The 13,023-nt window shown below is 37.4% G+C and overlaps 1 protein-coding gene across 1 annotated transcript in view; it reads left to right on the top strand.

Moving 5' to 3' along the window:
* Positions 1-13,023, top strand: part of GPHN (gephyrin) — a 515,857-nt gene that overhangs the window by 311,804 nt on the left and 191,030 nt on the right. The window contains exons 6-7 of the mRNA XM_081829751.1: positions 1,081-1,147; positions 6,986-7,258. Coding sequence (XP_081685877.1) covers positions 1,081-1,147; positions 6,986-7,258 — 340 coding nt within the window. The remainder of the gene's footprint in view (positions 1-1,080; positions 1,148-6,985; positions 7,259-13,023) is intronic.

Raw genomic sequence — 13,023 nt, 5'->3', positions numbered from 1 at the left:
AAGTAATAACTGTACAGTGATGGATGTTAACTAAACTTATTGTGGCAATCCTTTCACAATATATACACATATCACATCATTTTTGTACACCTAAAACTAATACAGTGTTATTTGTCAGTTATATCTCAATTAAAAGGAACATGGAAATCTTAAAATAGCTATTGACTCTGTGAATAGGACACAAGAAAAAAAACAATAAAATATAAGACAACTTTAGGTTATTTCAGAGAGTAAAAGTAGTTTAAAAATAAAGTCATTCTTAGGAAGAAGTTTTGGGAAAAGGTTCTTACCTGACTTTTAAAATTTTAGTTGTAAAATTTTAGATTAATCCCTTTGTTTTCAGATGATGAAAATGAGATGTTACCAGGTAAAAGTAACCGCCAATTATTGGTAGAGTATGATTCCAACTCTCATATGAAATCCAGGCCTTCAACTCTTGACTCCTGTCTTCCAGTGCTTTTCCACTGTTCATGTTTCTTATCTAACCACTTGGTTTAAAAGTGGCTTGGAAATTTAGTGATCTCTGAAAGACCTTTCTACTTTTACTTGCCCATATTCTTCAGTGGATCTTTCAGCAGCTAAGCTCTCCAAACTCTCCCAACTGCCATTCATTCGAAACTTTATTTTACTCTAAAATATACACCCTTTTCTGAGAAGCAAGAGCTTAAATGTAAGTCTCATTCAACTCCTGAGTGCTTTTTGTGTTAGACTTTTGAGCATAAATGTTACTGTGCTAGACATTTTTAACACATTTATCTCATTGAAATCTTAGAACTATATGAGATATGAAGAAGCTAAGTTTGAGAAAAAAGATATTTTGGCCATTATTTCGTCAAATTGGCTAATTTGTTCTGATTCCATGTTCAGTACATTTTTCCAGTCTACCACACTAACCATTATTGTAAAAACCTCAGCCAGAGTGCCCAATTTATATAGCAATTGGTAAATCTCTAGTTGTAACAATTTTATTCTAAAACCGTTGTTCACATGTAAGTACAATGATTGAACTTTGTTGTTGAATGTATTTATACCAACTGTTCATTGCAATTTAGTATTCATCCAGTTTCTCTTTCCTTTCAGGCCTGTATGTGGAATCAGAGGGAAAACTCTCATAATTAACCTGCCAGGTAGCAAGAAAGGATCTCAGGTAAGCAACCTTGTGAATACGATTTAGTGTAAAGTTTTAGCCAACTATGAGAGTTAGTCAACCAAAATGTTAGAGGACTCCATGAGACTGCCCTCACTAGTGTCTGACACCAGTTGCAATTTAGTGCATTCCCAAAACCACCCTCAGTTTCAGTAATTCACTAGAAAGACTCACAGAACTCACCAAAAGATGTTAAGCTGACAGTTATGCTTTATGACAGAAAGAATACAGATTCAAGTTAACCAAGAGTAGAAGAGAGGTACCAAATGCAGACCTTCTGTTATCCTCTCCCTATAGAATCATGAATGCATTACTCTCTTGGCATCAGTGTATAACAGCACTGAAAATCAGGGAAGCTCCAAGACTTTAGTGTTCAGAGTTTTTACTGGGGCTCATCACATACTGCCCGTAATGCTGGCCTTTAGTCTCTAGCCCTTTAAGGTTAGGCTGTTTCCTTTAGTCTCCAACATCTACCAGAGGCAAAACTGATACCAGAATGTCCAAAGCCCTCATCATAAATCACACTGTTACACTGTCTGGTAGCCAAAGTTCCCAGGCAACAAAGACACTCCTATCACATCCCAGTAACTGAGAGCTAAGGCCAGACTCTCTTGGAGTAAGGTTAATTCTTCATTGCACAAGCTACCCCCCTGGCTTTTGGCCAAAGCTCTCTTACAGAAAAATGATTGTATTTGTCTGGCTGAGCATCTATATTTACTATAGCATTTATATTACAGATATAACAACAGTATCAGTATGAATGTGTCTAAGATTTAGAGGAGCCAGGGTGGGATAGGGATAAATTTGAGAAATAGCTAATTTATCCTCTAAAGCCTTTATACATATTTCATATTTTTGTACTAATATACTAATTTTTACTTTGATGTGCTGTTTTTATCCTATGATACACTTGCACAGAACTAGTTCCACAGACATTAGCTATCTTGTTTAGGCCAGTCATTTTCCATTGGTATTACATTTTGAGGAGGATTTAACTCAATTTCCCAATACATATGATCATCAATATCAGTATTATAATCTTACTAGCAATGACAGTATTATAACATTTCACAGTAGAGTTGTAGATATAACCTGAAATACGAGTTAAAAGGTAACTGGCACACTACTGGAGTCCTACATAGACATTAACAGTTAGCCTAGTCTGTCATCATATCATATGATCAAAATGTCTCCCAGAACTACACTACTCAGGTTTATGGGCTTGTCAGGTTTCCAAAGCAGTAGTAGTCTCAGCAACATATGGCTTTAACCTTTCTGGCATCTGTTACAACTGAGCTAAGAAACAATATCCTCTCTTGTTCTAAAGATTTTGAGAAACCAATATATTGGATCTCCCTCATTGCATAACCCATTTATTCATTCCTTTACCTCCAGCTATCATTCCTCCTTCTTTCCATTTATACTCAGACTTTTCCTTTGAAACTCTTTTAATGAGACAGTTGATTTGGCCACTGTGCTGGTCCATATTGCCACCAGTAATACTCATTTAACAAGTGCCACCTGCTTAGTCCTTTTCCATTCATACAAGGTAGGGTTACTAGTGAGCAATCTCAAACACCAGGCGATATAACTGCATCCACTGTCAGTCCCAATTTGGCCAGATGGAGTCAGGCATAATCTACCCCATCAGGCCCTTAGGCACTCTGACATAAAGGTTTAAAGGTATAGTTAATAGTTTCTGCTTAAGAATCATCCTGCTTCTGGTATGCATAGTTGTACTTCTGATCCTAGTACCACAGTATCAGGTAGAAAAAAAGAAAGTTGATGTGATGTGCTAAAAGAAAAAGTATAGTCCTAAAGAAAAAAGTATAGTCATACCAGCATCGTGGCCCAGCCCCCTCTTCCCTAGAAAAGTAGAGGACTATATTTAGTGGGGACCCTCCCTTGGCCTCCCTCTTGTTGAATGGACCACACACTAATGAGAGCATATAAGCCATGCTTCTCCTTTTTTAGACAACAAATGTTTCCATAGCCCATTCCAATTTTCTGTCAAATCATTGCTCTGAATATGAAAGTGTGTACTTTGGTCTAAAGAAATATGACTCTGCAGTCATTGGTACAGTATTTTCTGTTTAGTCCTTTTATAGTACGCTGAGTATTTGCATCTACCATTGGGTAAGCAAAGCCCAGTCCAGAGTAAATGTCTATTCCTGTTAGGACTGATTTGTAGCCTCAAGGGACTAGCAGCATCAGTCCAACTTGCTAGCTATATGCAGGACTTTCCCCTATGGAATATGCTGCATAACCTTCTGCTGTCTCTATTTTTTGTTAGCACATAGAACACTTCTCATTGGCATTTTTGTGCCTCAGTGGGTGCAAGAAGAATATATCAATTCAGCCCATATCTGCATCGTTGCAGCCCCCCCATTGCCCACTCATTTCATGGGCCCAGGTGCCATGTCAAGCATGCATACTGGGATATCTGTTCACCAGTTCCAATTAACTTCCATTTCTGAAAGGGGGTTCCTCTGATGGGCATCGATGTATCCTACTTTAACATACCCCTTATATTCCCAGAGTGACTTCCATAGGCCATGCCCCATACAAGCATCCATTTGATAGACCAATTTTCCATTGCCCTTCTGCCTGACCATATGGCCAGGCTACTGGACACTTCCTATGAGTTGGTAAAAACCCAAACATAGGGGCAAACATCATGCAGTTCAGCCTATCGAGCTGATTTGTTTTTACCTTCTTCAATCAGAGTGGCGGCCTTCCAAACAGGATGCTGTCCGTTCACCTTGGAATTGCCATCCATAAACCAAGCAGCATTTTGTTGATCAATAGAAAGCTGTTTATAGGGCACCGCCCAAGTGGCCCAAGTGGCCATAGGATCCAGCAGCTCCTCAGGTGGTTCCGAAGTCGACCCTAGGTGAAAAGAGGCTACCTGCTCGTGAGTACCTCCTTGTATTCTCCTGGTAGCATGATCCTATATGAACCATTTCCATTTTATTATGGAACTCTCCTGGGCATTGCCTTCCCCATTAGAGCATTTCTCTGATATTCCCAAAACATTATGGATATTTCAGGTTTCAAGATTATTTTATGTTCTTCAGTCATAAGGATAGTCTCAATTAAAATCCAATAGCAAGCTAGTAATTGTCTCTCAAATGGAAATTTTCTGGCCCAAAGTCCCAGCAGTTGTTGCTAGGTGGTACTCACAGATTTTTTTCCATAAACCCAGTTTGCACTCCACTCAGGTCTGTTGTATAGCAAATTAATGACCTGTGTGGACTCAGGCAATCTTATTTGTTCCCACTTAGCATATATAATGTATACTGGTGGAAGAGTGGATTTATATGCTTTCTATTTTACAATACTAGGTAAAAGAAAAATTGTCCAGTCAAACACAGTATCCATCCCCATAATACAATCAGGTAAAGGAGACAGATCACTTCATATGAAGTTCACTGTCCAGACATTCTAGTTTTCATCCCAACTTTCACTCTAATTCCATCAACTGTTGCATCCCTGTATCCTTCCAATCTAACTGTACCTCCCATTAGAACTTCAACAGGTATTAGGATCATAGTACATGGTGGATCCCATGTTGAGGAGTCCCAGAAAAGTATCTTCTCTATCCCATGACCATTTTATCCATTTATGTGCATTTGGCCTTGGATTTCTAGGCCTGGTTTGGACCAAGGGATTCACACTCTTTTGTCAGGCCTTATCTTGATTAGATTATAGGACCATCACTTAAGGTGATGCAAGGTGAGGTTTCTTTTAGTTATATTTGCCTTCTAGTTTTTAAAATTCCTTCAGACTAGGGTAAATAGAGATTATTTAGGACCCTTCAGTGTTGGGAGACCAGTGCTCCCATCTGTCTGCTCAACCCACAGTGCTGCTACACTAACACCTTTCTTTTGCCCCCAGCAATACTCACTTTATAAATCCATTTTCTTAATAATTGCTTAAATATTTCTACCCTTATAAGACAAGTCCCTTGAATCTCTCATTTCTTTTGCTCCATTCTCTTATGAATAAGTCTAACTTTATTCACTGTTAATCACTTCAGCATAACATTTTTCTTTGGAAGCAGCTCAGAGGCCAGCAGCTATATGTTAGATCAGCCAAACTCTAAGATTGGCACAACCTTAGGATTCACCCCAACATTCTTCCTTTTGTTTTAGCTAGTGCAAATAACAATAACGAAGAGATTATAAATTTACCTTGTTTCTTTATACATCCAATGACACAACTCCTTAAAAGTTGGATCTTTTATTTCAAAATTCCATTGCTAACTTTTAGCTCCAATAACTAATCACAACACAGCTGCAGTTGCATTCTGTGGGTGACCCTGTGTTTATCCAGCCTCTAAAGATTAATCCTCCCCACCATCTCTTCCTTTCTCTGCCCAGATGATGTTTCATGATCACATGAGTCAGGATCTTTCTAGTGAGTCACACTTCTAACACCAACTGTAAGGAGTTTGGGCCAACTGCAAAAGTTAGCAAACTATAAAGTTGGAGTACTCCACAAGACTTCCTTCACTTCTGACACCAAGTTGCAATTTAGGGAGTTTCTAAAACCCACCCTCAATTTTAATAATTAACTAGAAGGACTAACAGAACTCACTGAAAGCTGCTATACTTACCTTTGTGGTGTATTGCAGGGAAAGAATTCAGACTGAAGTCAGCCAAGAGAAGAAGCATATAGGGCAAATGCTGAAAGGTACCAAATCTGATCATCCTCTCCCATGGAGCCAGGGATAGCATTACCTCTTCTTGACCATAAAAGAGACAATACACATAGAATATCACTAACTAGGCACACTCACCTTTGCCTTTGATGTCCAGAGTTCTTACCGGGACTTGATCCCATATTACCCACATGGTTGACCTTTAGTCTAACCCTTCCCAGAGGGGAAACTTATGCCTTTAGTCTCCAGTTCCATCCAGAGGCAAAACTAATACCATGTTTCCCAAAGTCCTCATAATAATCCACATTGTTAGATTGTCCAGTGGCCAAATCACAGGCAAACAAAGACACTCCTTTTAGGCAAGACCAGGAACTAGAGTTCACCTCCCCAAAGCGGAAAGTAAAGGCCAGAGCTCTCATTGGTCAAGATTAAATTCTTTGCTATATAATCTTTATCACTAAAATGATTGAGCCATATAAAGAGAAGTCAAAAGATCAAGTACCCTTACAGATATTCGCATAACCCTCTGTAAGATATTTTTTTACATCTTAAATTTTAAGGTAAGTTACTTTAAATGTGAAAGACAAAGTCCTCTGCCCCAACATATTCCCCAAACATATTTGGCCCTGTGTTCTGATTTTAAAGTTCTCACCTATTCTCTTTTGGTGATACATTATAGGTAATAGTGGGCACTTGAACAGGAAACTATATTAATTTTTATGCAGTGCTCTGTACAAACATATCTATTTTTGCATATTGCACAGTTTTGCCTACCTACATTTTATGATAATAGTCAGAACCTTAGCTGTCTGAATAAAATAAGTCAGTCCTCAATTGGTTAATTCTAGTGTTCTGCTCTGACTAGAAAGGTGTAAACTGTTTCCTGCCTTTCCCATAATGCATCTTTAAAACCCGAAGTTGTACAGAAATTTTACTTTAAGAAAAATGTACTATGTGCTTATATAGTACTGTAGTTCTACAGCTTACAGAGAATACTATGTACCATGTTTACTTCATATTTCACATTGCAAAAGATAATATTTTCAGTATGATTCATTCTTAAGATATATGGAGAGAAATATAGATCCAAAATCACAAATAAGTTTGATTTTTTACCATTTTATATTCCTATAAAAGTGCTTTATCTTCATTTTTTTTCTTCCTCTTGCATACAGGAATGCTTTCAGTTTATACTGCCAGCTCTACCTCATGCCATTGACCTTTTACGTGATGCCATTGTAAAAGTAAAGGAAGTGCATGATGAACTTGAAGATTTACCTTCCCCACCACCTCCTCTTTCCCCTCCTCCTACAACTAGCCCCCATAAACAGACAGAAGACAAAGGGGTTCAATGTGAGGAAGAGGAAGAAGAGAAGAAAGACAGTGGTGTTGCTTCAACAGAAGACAGTTCTTCATCACATATAACCGCAGCAGCCATTGCTGCCAAGGTAAGCCTGCTGACAGAGACCAAAAGATCTAAAGGAACCACAGGTAAATGTACTGATTTCATCCCTCTTACCATCCAATTTTTTCATAAGTTCAGTACCTTTTCAGGGCATCCTTAAAAAAGAACCAGGATATTCATGACACTCCGTAGCTATGTGCCCTCCATAATGTAGAGTCCTTAAAAGCATTGAAGTTTGTTCTCAGTTCTGAGACATTAAAGATTGCTGTTACCTACTGAAGTAATAGGTAAATAGGTAAAATGTGACATTTAAGAACTCTTTGGAAATGTCATTTTTGTGGTCATATTAAATATACAACGTTTATGTATTTAAAATATCAAATATTCACAAATTCATAAAAGAGCAGCAGACTGCAAGTAAGAGACCTTAGATGACTCAAAAAATTAGTTGACAAAGATTCATTTTTTTTAAGACAGAGTTTTTCAGCAATTAACACTTATTTAAATGTTCCTTGACCTAAATTACCCTAGTGGTAGAGAGGAAATAGATATAATGTATTTGCATTTTTTATTCAATAAAGTAATAAATATTATTAAGATAGTACCAAAGTATTACAGATTCTCTTTGGGCAATTTTGGTAGTACAATGTACAGAGTACAATGAGGTACTTGCATAAATTTAGTCACCTTAGTCATAGAATATCACTTACCTTTTTAGTCATACCTAGTATAAACCACCCAGTATGCTTTAAAATCTTCACAAAGTAACATATCACTTCTGGGAATAATGATTGTTCACTGACTGAGAGCACAAGATTGAAAACCTAATCTCACTCTATGAAGGAATTCCTAAAGTTTTAGGTTATCACCCAGATATTTTGGCTATGAGCATAGCTTAAGAGGATTTTTGACAACACATAGATTAGAAAGGATCATAGAAATCTTTTTAAAGTGTCCATTTAGACAACCAGAAGGTAATTCTTTCACTGAAGACCAAATGTCTCCATATCTATTCAGTGGTCCCTTAAGTCTTTACTTAAGGCTAGTAAATATTTAAATTGTATGTGATTTTTGTTTGGTTTGGTTTCATTTTGTTTTTATGGAACTGATTGGTTAAATAGGTACATTTTTAAATCATTACATCTTCTTACTCTTTTACTGTTAATTAAAAGAGTAAAAGATACCATCAATTTCAGTCTTAAGAAAAAGTTTCCAACATTTGAAGTCTAAGCTGATATGGTCATTCTACATTTGAAAAATTTAGGCATTTCATTGTTTCATTTGTTTCACCCTTTTCCTTTCTAGTCATTTTGCTTGTATAGTTTCATGTCTTCCTGTCACTGTACTCATAGTTGTTATGTGTTGTGCATTAGAAGCATCCATTCTACACCAGTCCAGCTGTTATCATGGCACACGGTGAGCAGCCCATTCCTGGTATCATCAATTATTCCCATCATGCAACAGGCAGTACAGATGAACGGGTAAGACAATAGGCTTTTGCGTTGATGGTTTTGCAAGCATATAGCCTACATCCTATTCTTGGAGATAGGCTATAAAATATTATGGAAGATGTGTTTTATTCTGAAGGATTCTGAAGGATCTTCAGCATGCTTTATTTCTAAAAGTGTAATTGCCACTGAGCCTATTCCATCAAGGAATTTAATTTAATAGAGTTTCTCCTATACCTGAAATACTCTAATATCTTTAAGATTCTTAAAATACAAAGAAATTGGTCAAACTAATATTTAATTTCTATTAACCTTCTTTTTGCCTCATAATCTTTCATCTTTCTTTTCCTTCATTATGTTCTCATTAAAACCATTTAGAGAGTTGACTCTTGATACAATTTCTGAGATTACGAATCTTCAGATAAAAACTTGTAAGAATGCATATCACTTGTTTTAATCACTGGATGAATGATAGTTTGTAAATGTTCCAGGGTAGAAAAGATTAAACTGATAAGTATAACTGACTAAACAGTAATAATTTAGATGATGAGTGCCAAAAAAATCTCTCAGTCCCTACTATGGATATAAAATGAGAGGCAGTTGGTTAAGCTTCTGCCTTCAGCTCAGGTCATGATCCCAGGGTCCTAGGATCGAGCCCTAAATTGGGCTCTCTGCTCAGCTGGGGGTCTGCTTCTCCCAATCCCTCTGCCCCAACTCCTGCTCTCTCTCTCTCACATGCTCTCTCTAATAAATAAAATCTTTTAAAAAATTTTAAAAAATGAGAGGCAAAAAAAAAAGAAGTAATAAAGTAAAATTTGGGTTAAAATCCTTAGGGAGATCCAATTAAAAAATGAACAGAAGACATGAACAGACTTTTCTGGAAAGGAGACATCCAGATGGACAACAGACACATGAAACGATGATCAATATCACTTATCATCAGGGGAATGCAAATCCAAACTACATTGAGATATCACCTCACACCTATCAGTAGGGCTAAAATCAGTAACACAAGAAACAAGTGTTGGCAAGGAAGTGGAGAAATAGGAATCCTCATGCAATATGGCAATATAGAGTCTCTAAGGGCAGAAATGAAAGCTGAACTGGCAGAACTTAAAAATGCTATCAGTGAGATCCAATCTAATCTAGATACTCTAACAACTACGGTAAATGAGCCAGAAGAACGAATTTATGAACTAGAAGACCAATTGATAGAAAAGAAGGAAAAAGAGGAGGCCTGGGAGAAACAGCCCAAAATCCATGAAAACAGAATTAGAGAAATAAGTGACGCCATGAAACATTACATTGTCAGAATTATTGGGAGGAGAGAAAGAAAGAGGACTAGAAGATATATTTGAGCAAATCGTAGCTGAGAACTTCCCTAATCTGGGGAATGAAACAAACATTTGAGTCCTAGAGGCAGAAAGGACCCCTCCCAAGATCAAGGAAAACAGACCAATGCCCCGGCATGTAATAGTAAAACTCACAAATCTTAGAAACAAGGAAACCATCTTAACGGCAGTGAGGGGGAAGAGATTCCTTACCTACAGAGGGAGGAATATCAGAATAATGTCAGACCTATCCACAGGGACCTGGCAAGTCAGAAAGGGCTGGCAAGACATATTCAGGGTACTAAACGAGAAGAACATGCAGCCAAGAATACTTTATCCAGCAAGGCTGTCATTTAGAATGGTTGGAGAGATGCAGAGCTTCCGAGACTGGCAGAAACTGAAAGAATATGTGACCACTAAGCCGGCCCTGCAAGAAATATTAAGGGGGGTTCTATAAAAGGAGAAAGTCCCCAAGAGTGATATAGAACAGAAATTTACAGAGACAATCTGTAGAAACAAGGACTTCACAGGCAACATGATGACAATAAAGTCATATCTTTGAAAAATCACTCTCAACGTGAACAGAATAAATGCTCCCATAAAATGGCACAGGGTTGCAGATTGGATAAAAAGACAGGACCCATCCATATGCTGTCTACAAGAGACTCATTTTGAATATGAAATACATCCAGACTGAAAGTGAAAGTGGCATCTTCCATACCAATGGACCTCAAAAGAAAGCCGGGGTAGCAATTCTTATATCAGACAAATTAGATTTTAAGCTAAAGACTGTAGTTAGAGACACAGAAGGACACTATATCATTCTTAAAGGGTCTATCCAACAAGAAGATCTAACAATTGTAAATATCTACGCCCCCAGCATGGGAGCAGCCAACTACATAAGCCAACTGTTAACCAAAATGAAGAGTCATATTGATAATATGCGTTAATTGTAGGAAACCTCAATACTCCACTCTCAGCAATGGACAGATCATCTAAACAGAAAATCAACAAAGAAATAAGAGCTTTGAATGACACACTGGACCAGATGGACCTTTAGATATACACAGAACATTCCACCCTAAAACAACAGAATACTCATTCTTCTCGAGTGCACACAGAACTTTCTCCAGAATAGACCACGTACTGGGTGACAAATCAGGTATCAACCGATACCAAAAGATCGGGATTATTCCCTGCATATTCTCAGACCATAATGCTTTAAAACTGGAACTTAATCACAAGAAAAAATTTGGAAGAAATTCAAACACTTGGAAGCTAAAGACCACTCTGCTCAAAAATGTTTGGGTCAATCAGGAAGTCAAAGAAGAACTTAAACAATTTATGGAAACCAATGAGAATGAAAACACATCAGTCCAAAACCTATGGGATACTACAAAGGCGGTCCTAAGGGGGAAATACATAGCCATCCAAGCCTCACTCAGAAAAATAGAAAAATCCCGAATTCACCAACTAACTTTACACCTTAAAAACCTAGAGAAAAAGCAATAAACCATGCCTAAGCCATGCATTAGAAGAGAAATACTTAAGATTAGAGCAGAGATCAATGAATTAGAAACCAGAAACTCAGTAGATCAGATCAACAAAACTAGAAGCTGGTTCTTTGAAAGATTAATGAGATCGATAAACCACTGGCTAGACTTATCCAAAAAAAAAGAGAAAGGACCAAAATTAATAAAATTATGAATGAAAGGGGAGAGATCATGACTAACACCTAGGAAATAGAAACAATTATTAGAAATTATTATCAACATCTATATGCCAGTAAATTAAGCAACCTGGAAGAAATGGATGCCTTCCTGGAAACCTACAAACTGCCAAGACTGAAACAGGAAGGAACTGACAACCTGAATAGGCCAATAACCAGTAACAAGATTGAAGCTGTGATTAAAAACCTCCCAAAAAACAAGAGTCCAGGGCCTGATGGATTCCCTGGAGAATTTATCAAACATTCAAAGAAGAAATACCTATTCTACTGAAGCTGTGTCAAAAAATAGAAACAGAAGGAAAGCTTCCAGACTCATTCTATGAGGCCAGCATTTCCTTAATCCCCAAACCAGGCAAAGACCCCATCAAAAAGGAGAATTTCAGATTAATATCCCTGATGAATATGGATTCCAAAATTCTCAACAAAATCCTAGCTAATAGGATCCAACAATACATTAAAAGGATCATCCACCACGACCAAGTGCGATTTATCCCTGGGATGCAAGGTAGAATAAGAGGAGAGAGAAGAACCATATGGTCCTCTAAATTGATGCAGAAAAAACATTTGACAAAATACAGCATCCTTTCCTGATTAAAACTCTTCAGAGTATAGGAATAGAGGGAACATTCCTCAGTTTCATAAAATCCATCTTTGAAAACCCACAGCGAATATCATCCTCAATGGGGAAAAGCTGAGAGACTTTCCCTTAAGATCAGGAACACAACAAGGATGTCCACTCTCACCACTGTTGTTCAACATAGTACTAGAAGTCCTAGCAACAGCAATCAGACAACAAAAAGAAATAAAAGGTATTCATATTGGCAAAGAAGAAGTCAAACTGTCTCTCTTCGCAGATGACATGATACTTTATGTGGAAAACCCAAATGACTCCATCCCCAAAATACTAGAACTCATACAGCAATTCAGTAATGTGGCAGGATGCAAAATCAATGCACAGAAATCAGTTGATTTCTTATACACTAACAATGCAACTGTAGAAAGAAATATTAGAGAAACGATTCCATTTACAATAGCACCAAAAACCATAAGATACCTCGGAATAAACCTAACCAAAGAGGTAAAGGATCTATATTCTAGGAACTACAAAACATTCATGAAAGAAATTGAAGAAGACACAAAAAGATGGAAAAACATTCCATGCTCCTGGATCAGAAGAATAAACATTGTTCAAATGTCTATGCTACCCAGAGCAATCTATACCTTCAACGCCACCCTGATTGAAATTCCAATGACATTTTTCAAAGTGCTGGAACAAACAATCCTAAAATGTGTATGGAAT

Source organism: Leptonychotes weddellii, chromosome 9 (genome assembly GCF_054177405.1).
Source record: "Leptonychotes weddellii isolate Sample4059 chromosome 9, ASM5417740v2, whole genome shotgun sequence".
Taxonomy (NCBI): Eukaryota; Metazoa; Chordata; class Mammalia; order Carnivora; family Phocidae; genus Leptonychotes; species Leptonychotes weddellii.
This window is presented reverse-complemented; position numbering and strand designations above follow the sequence as displayed.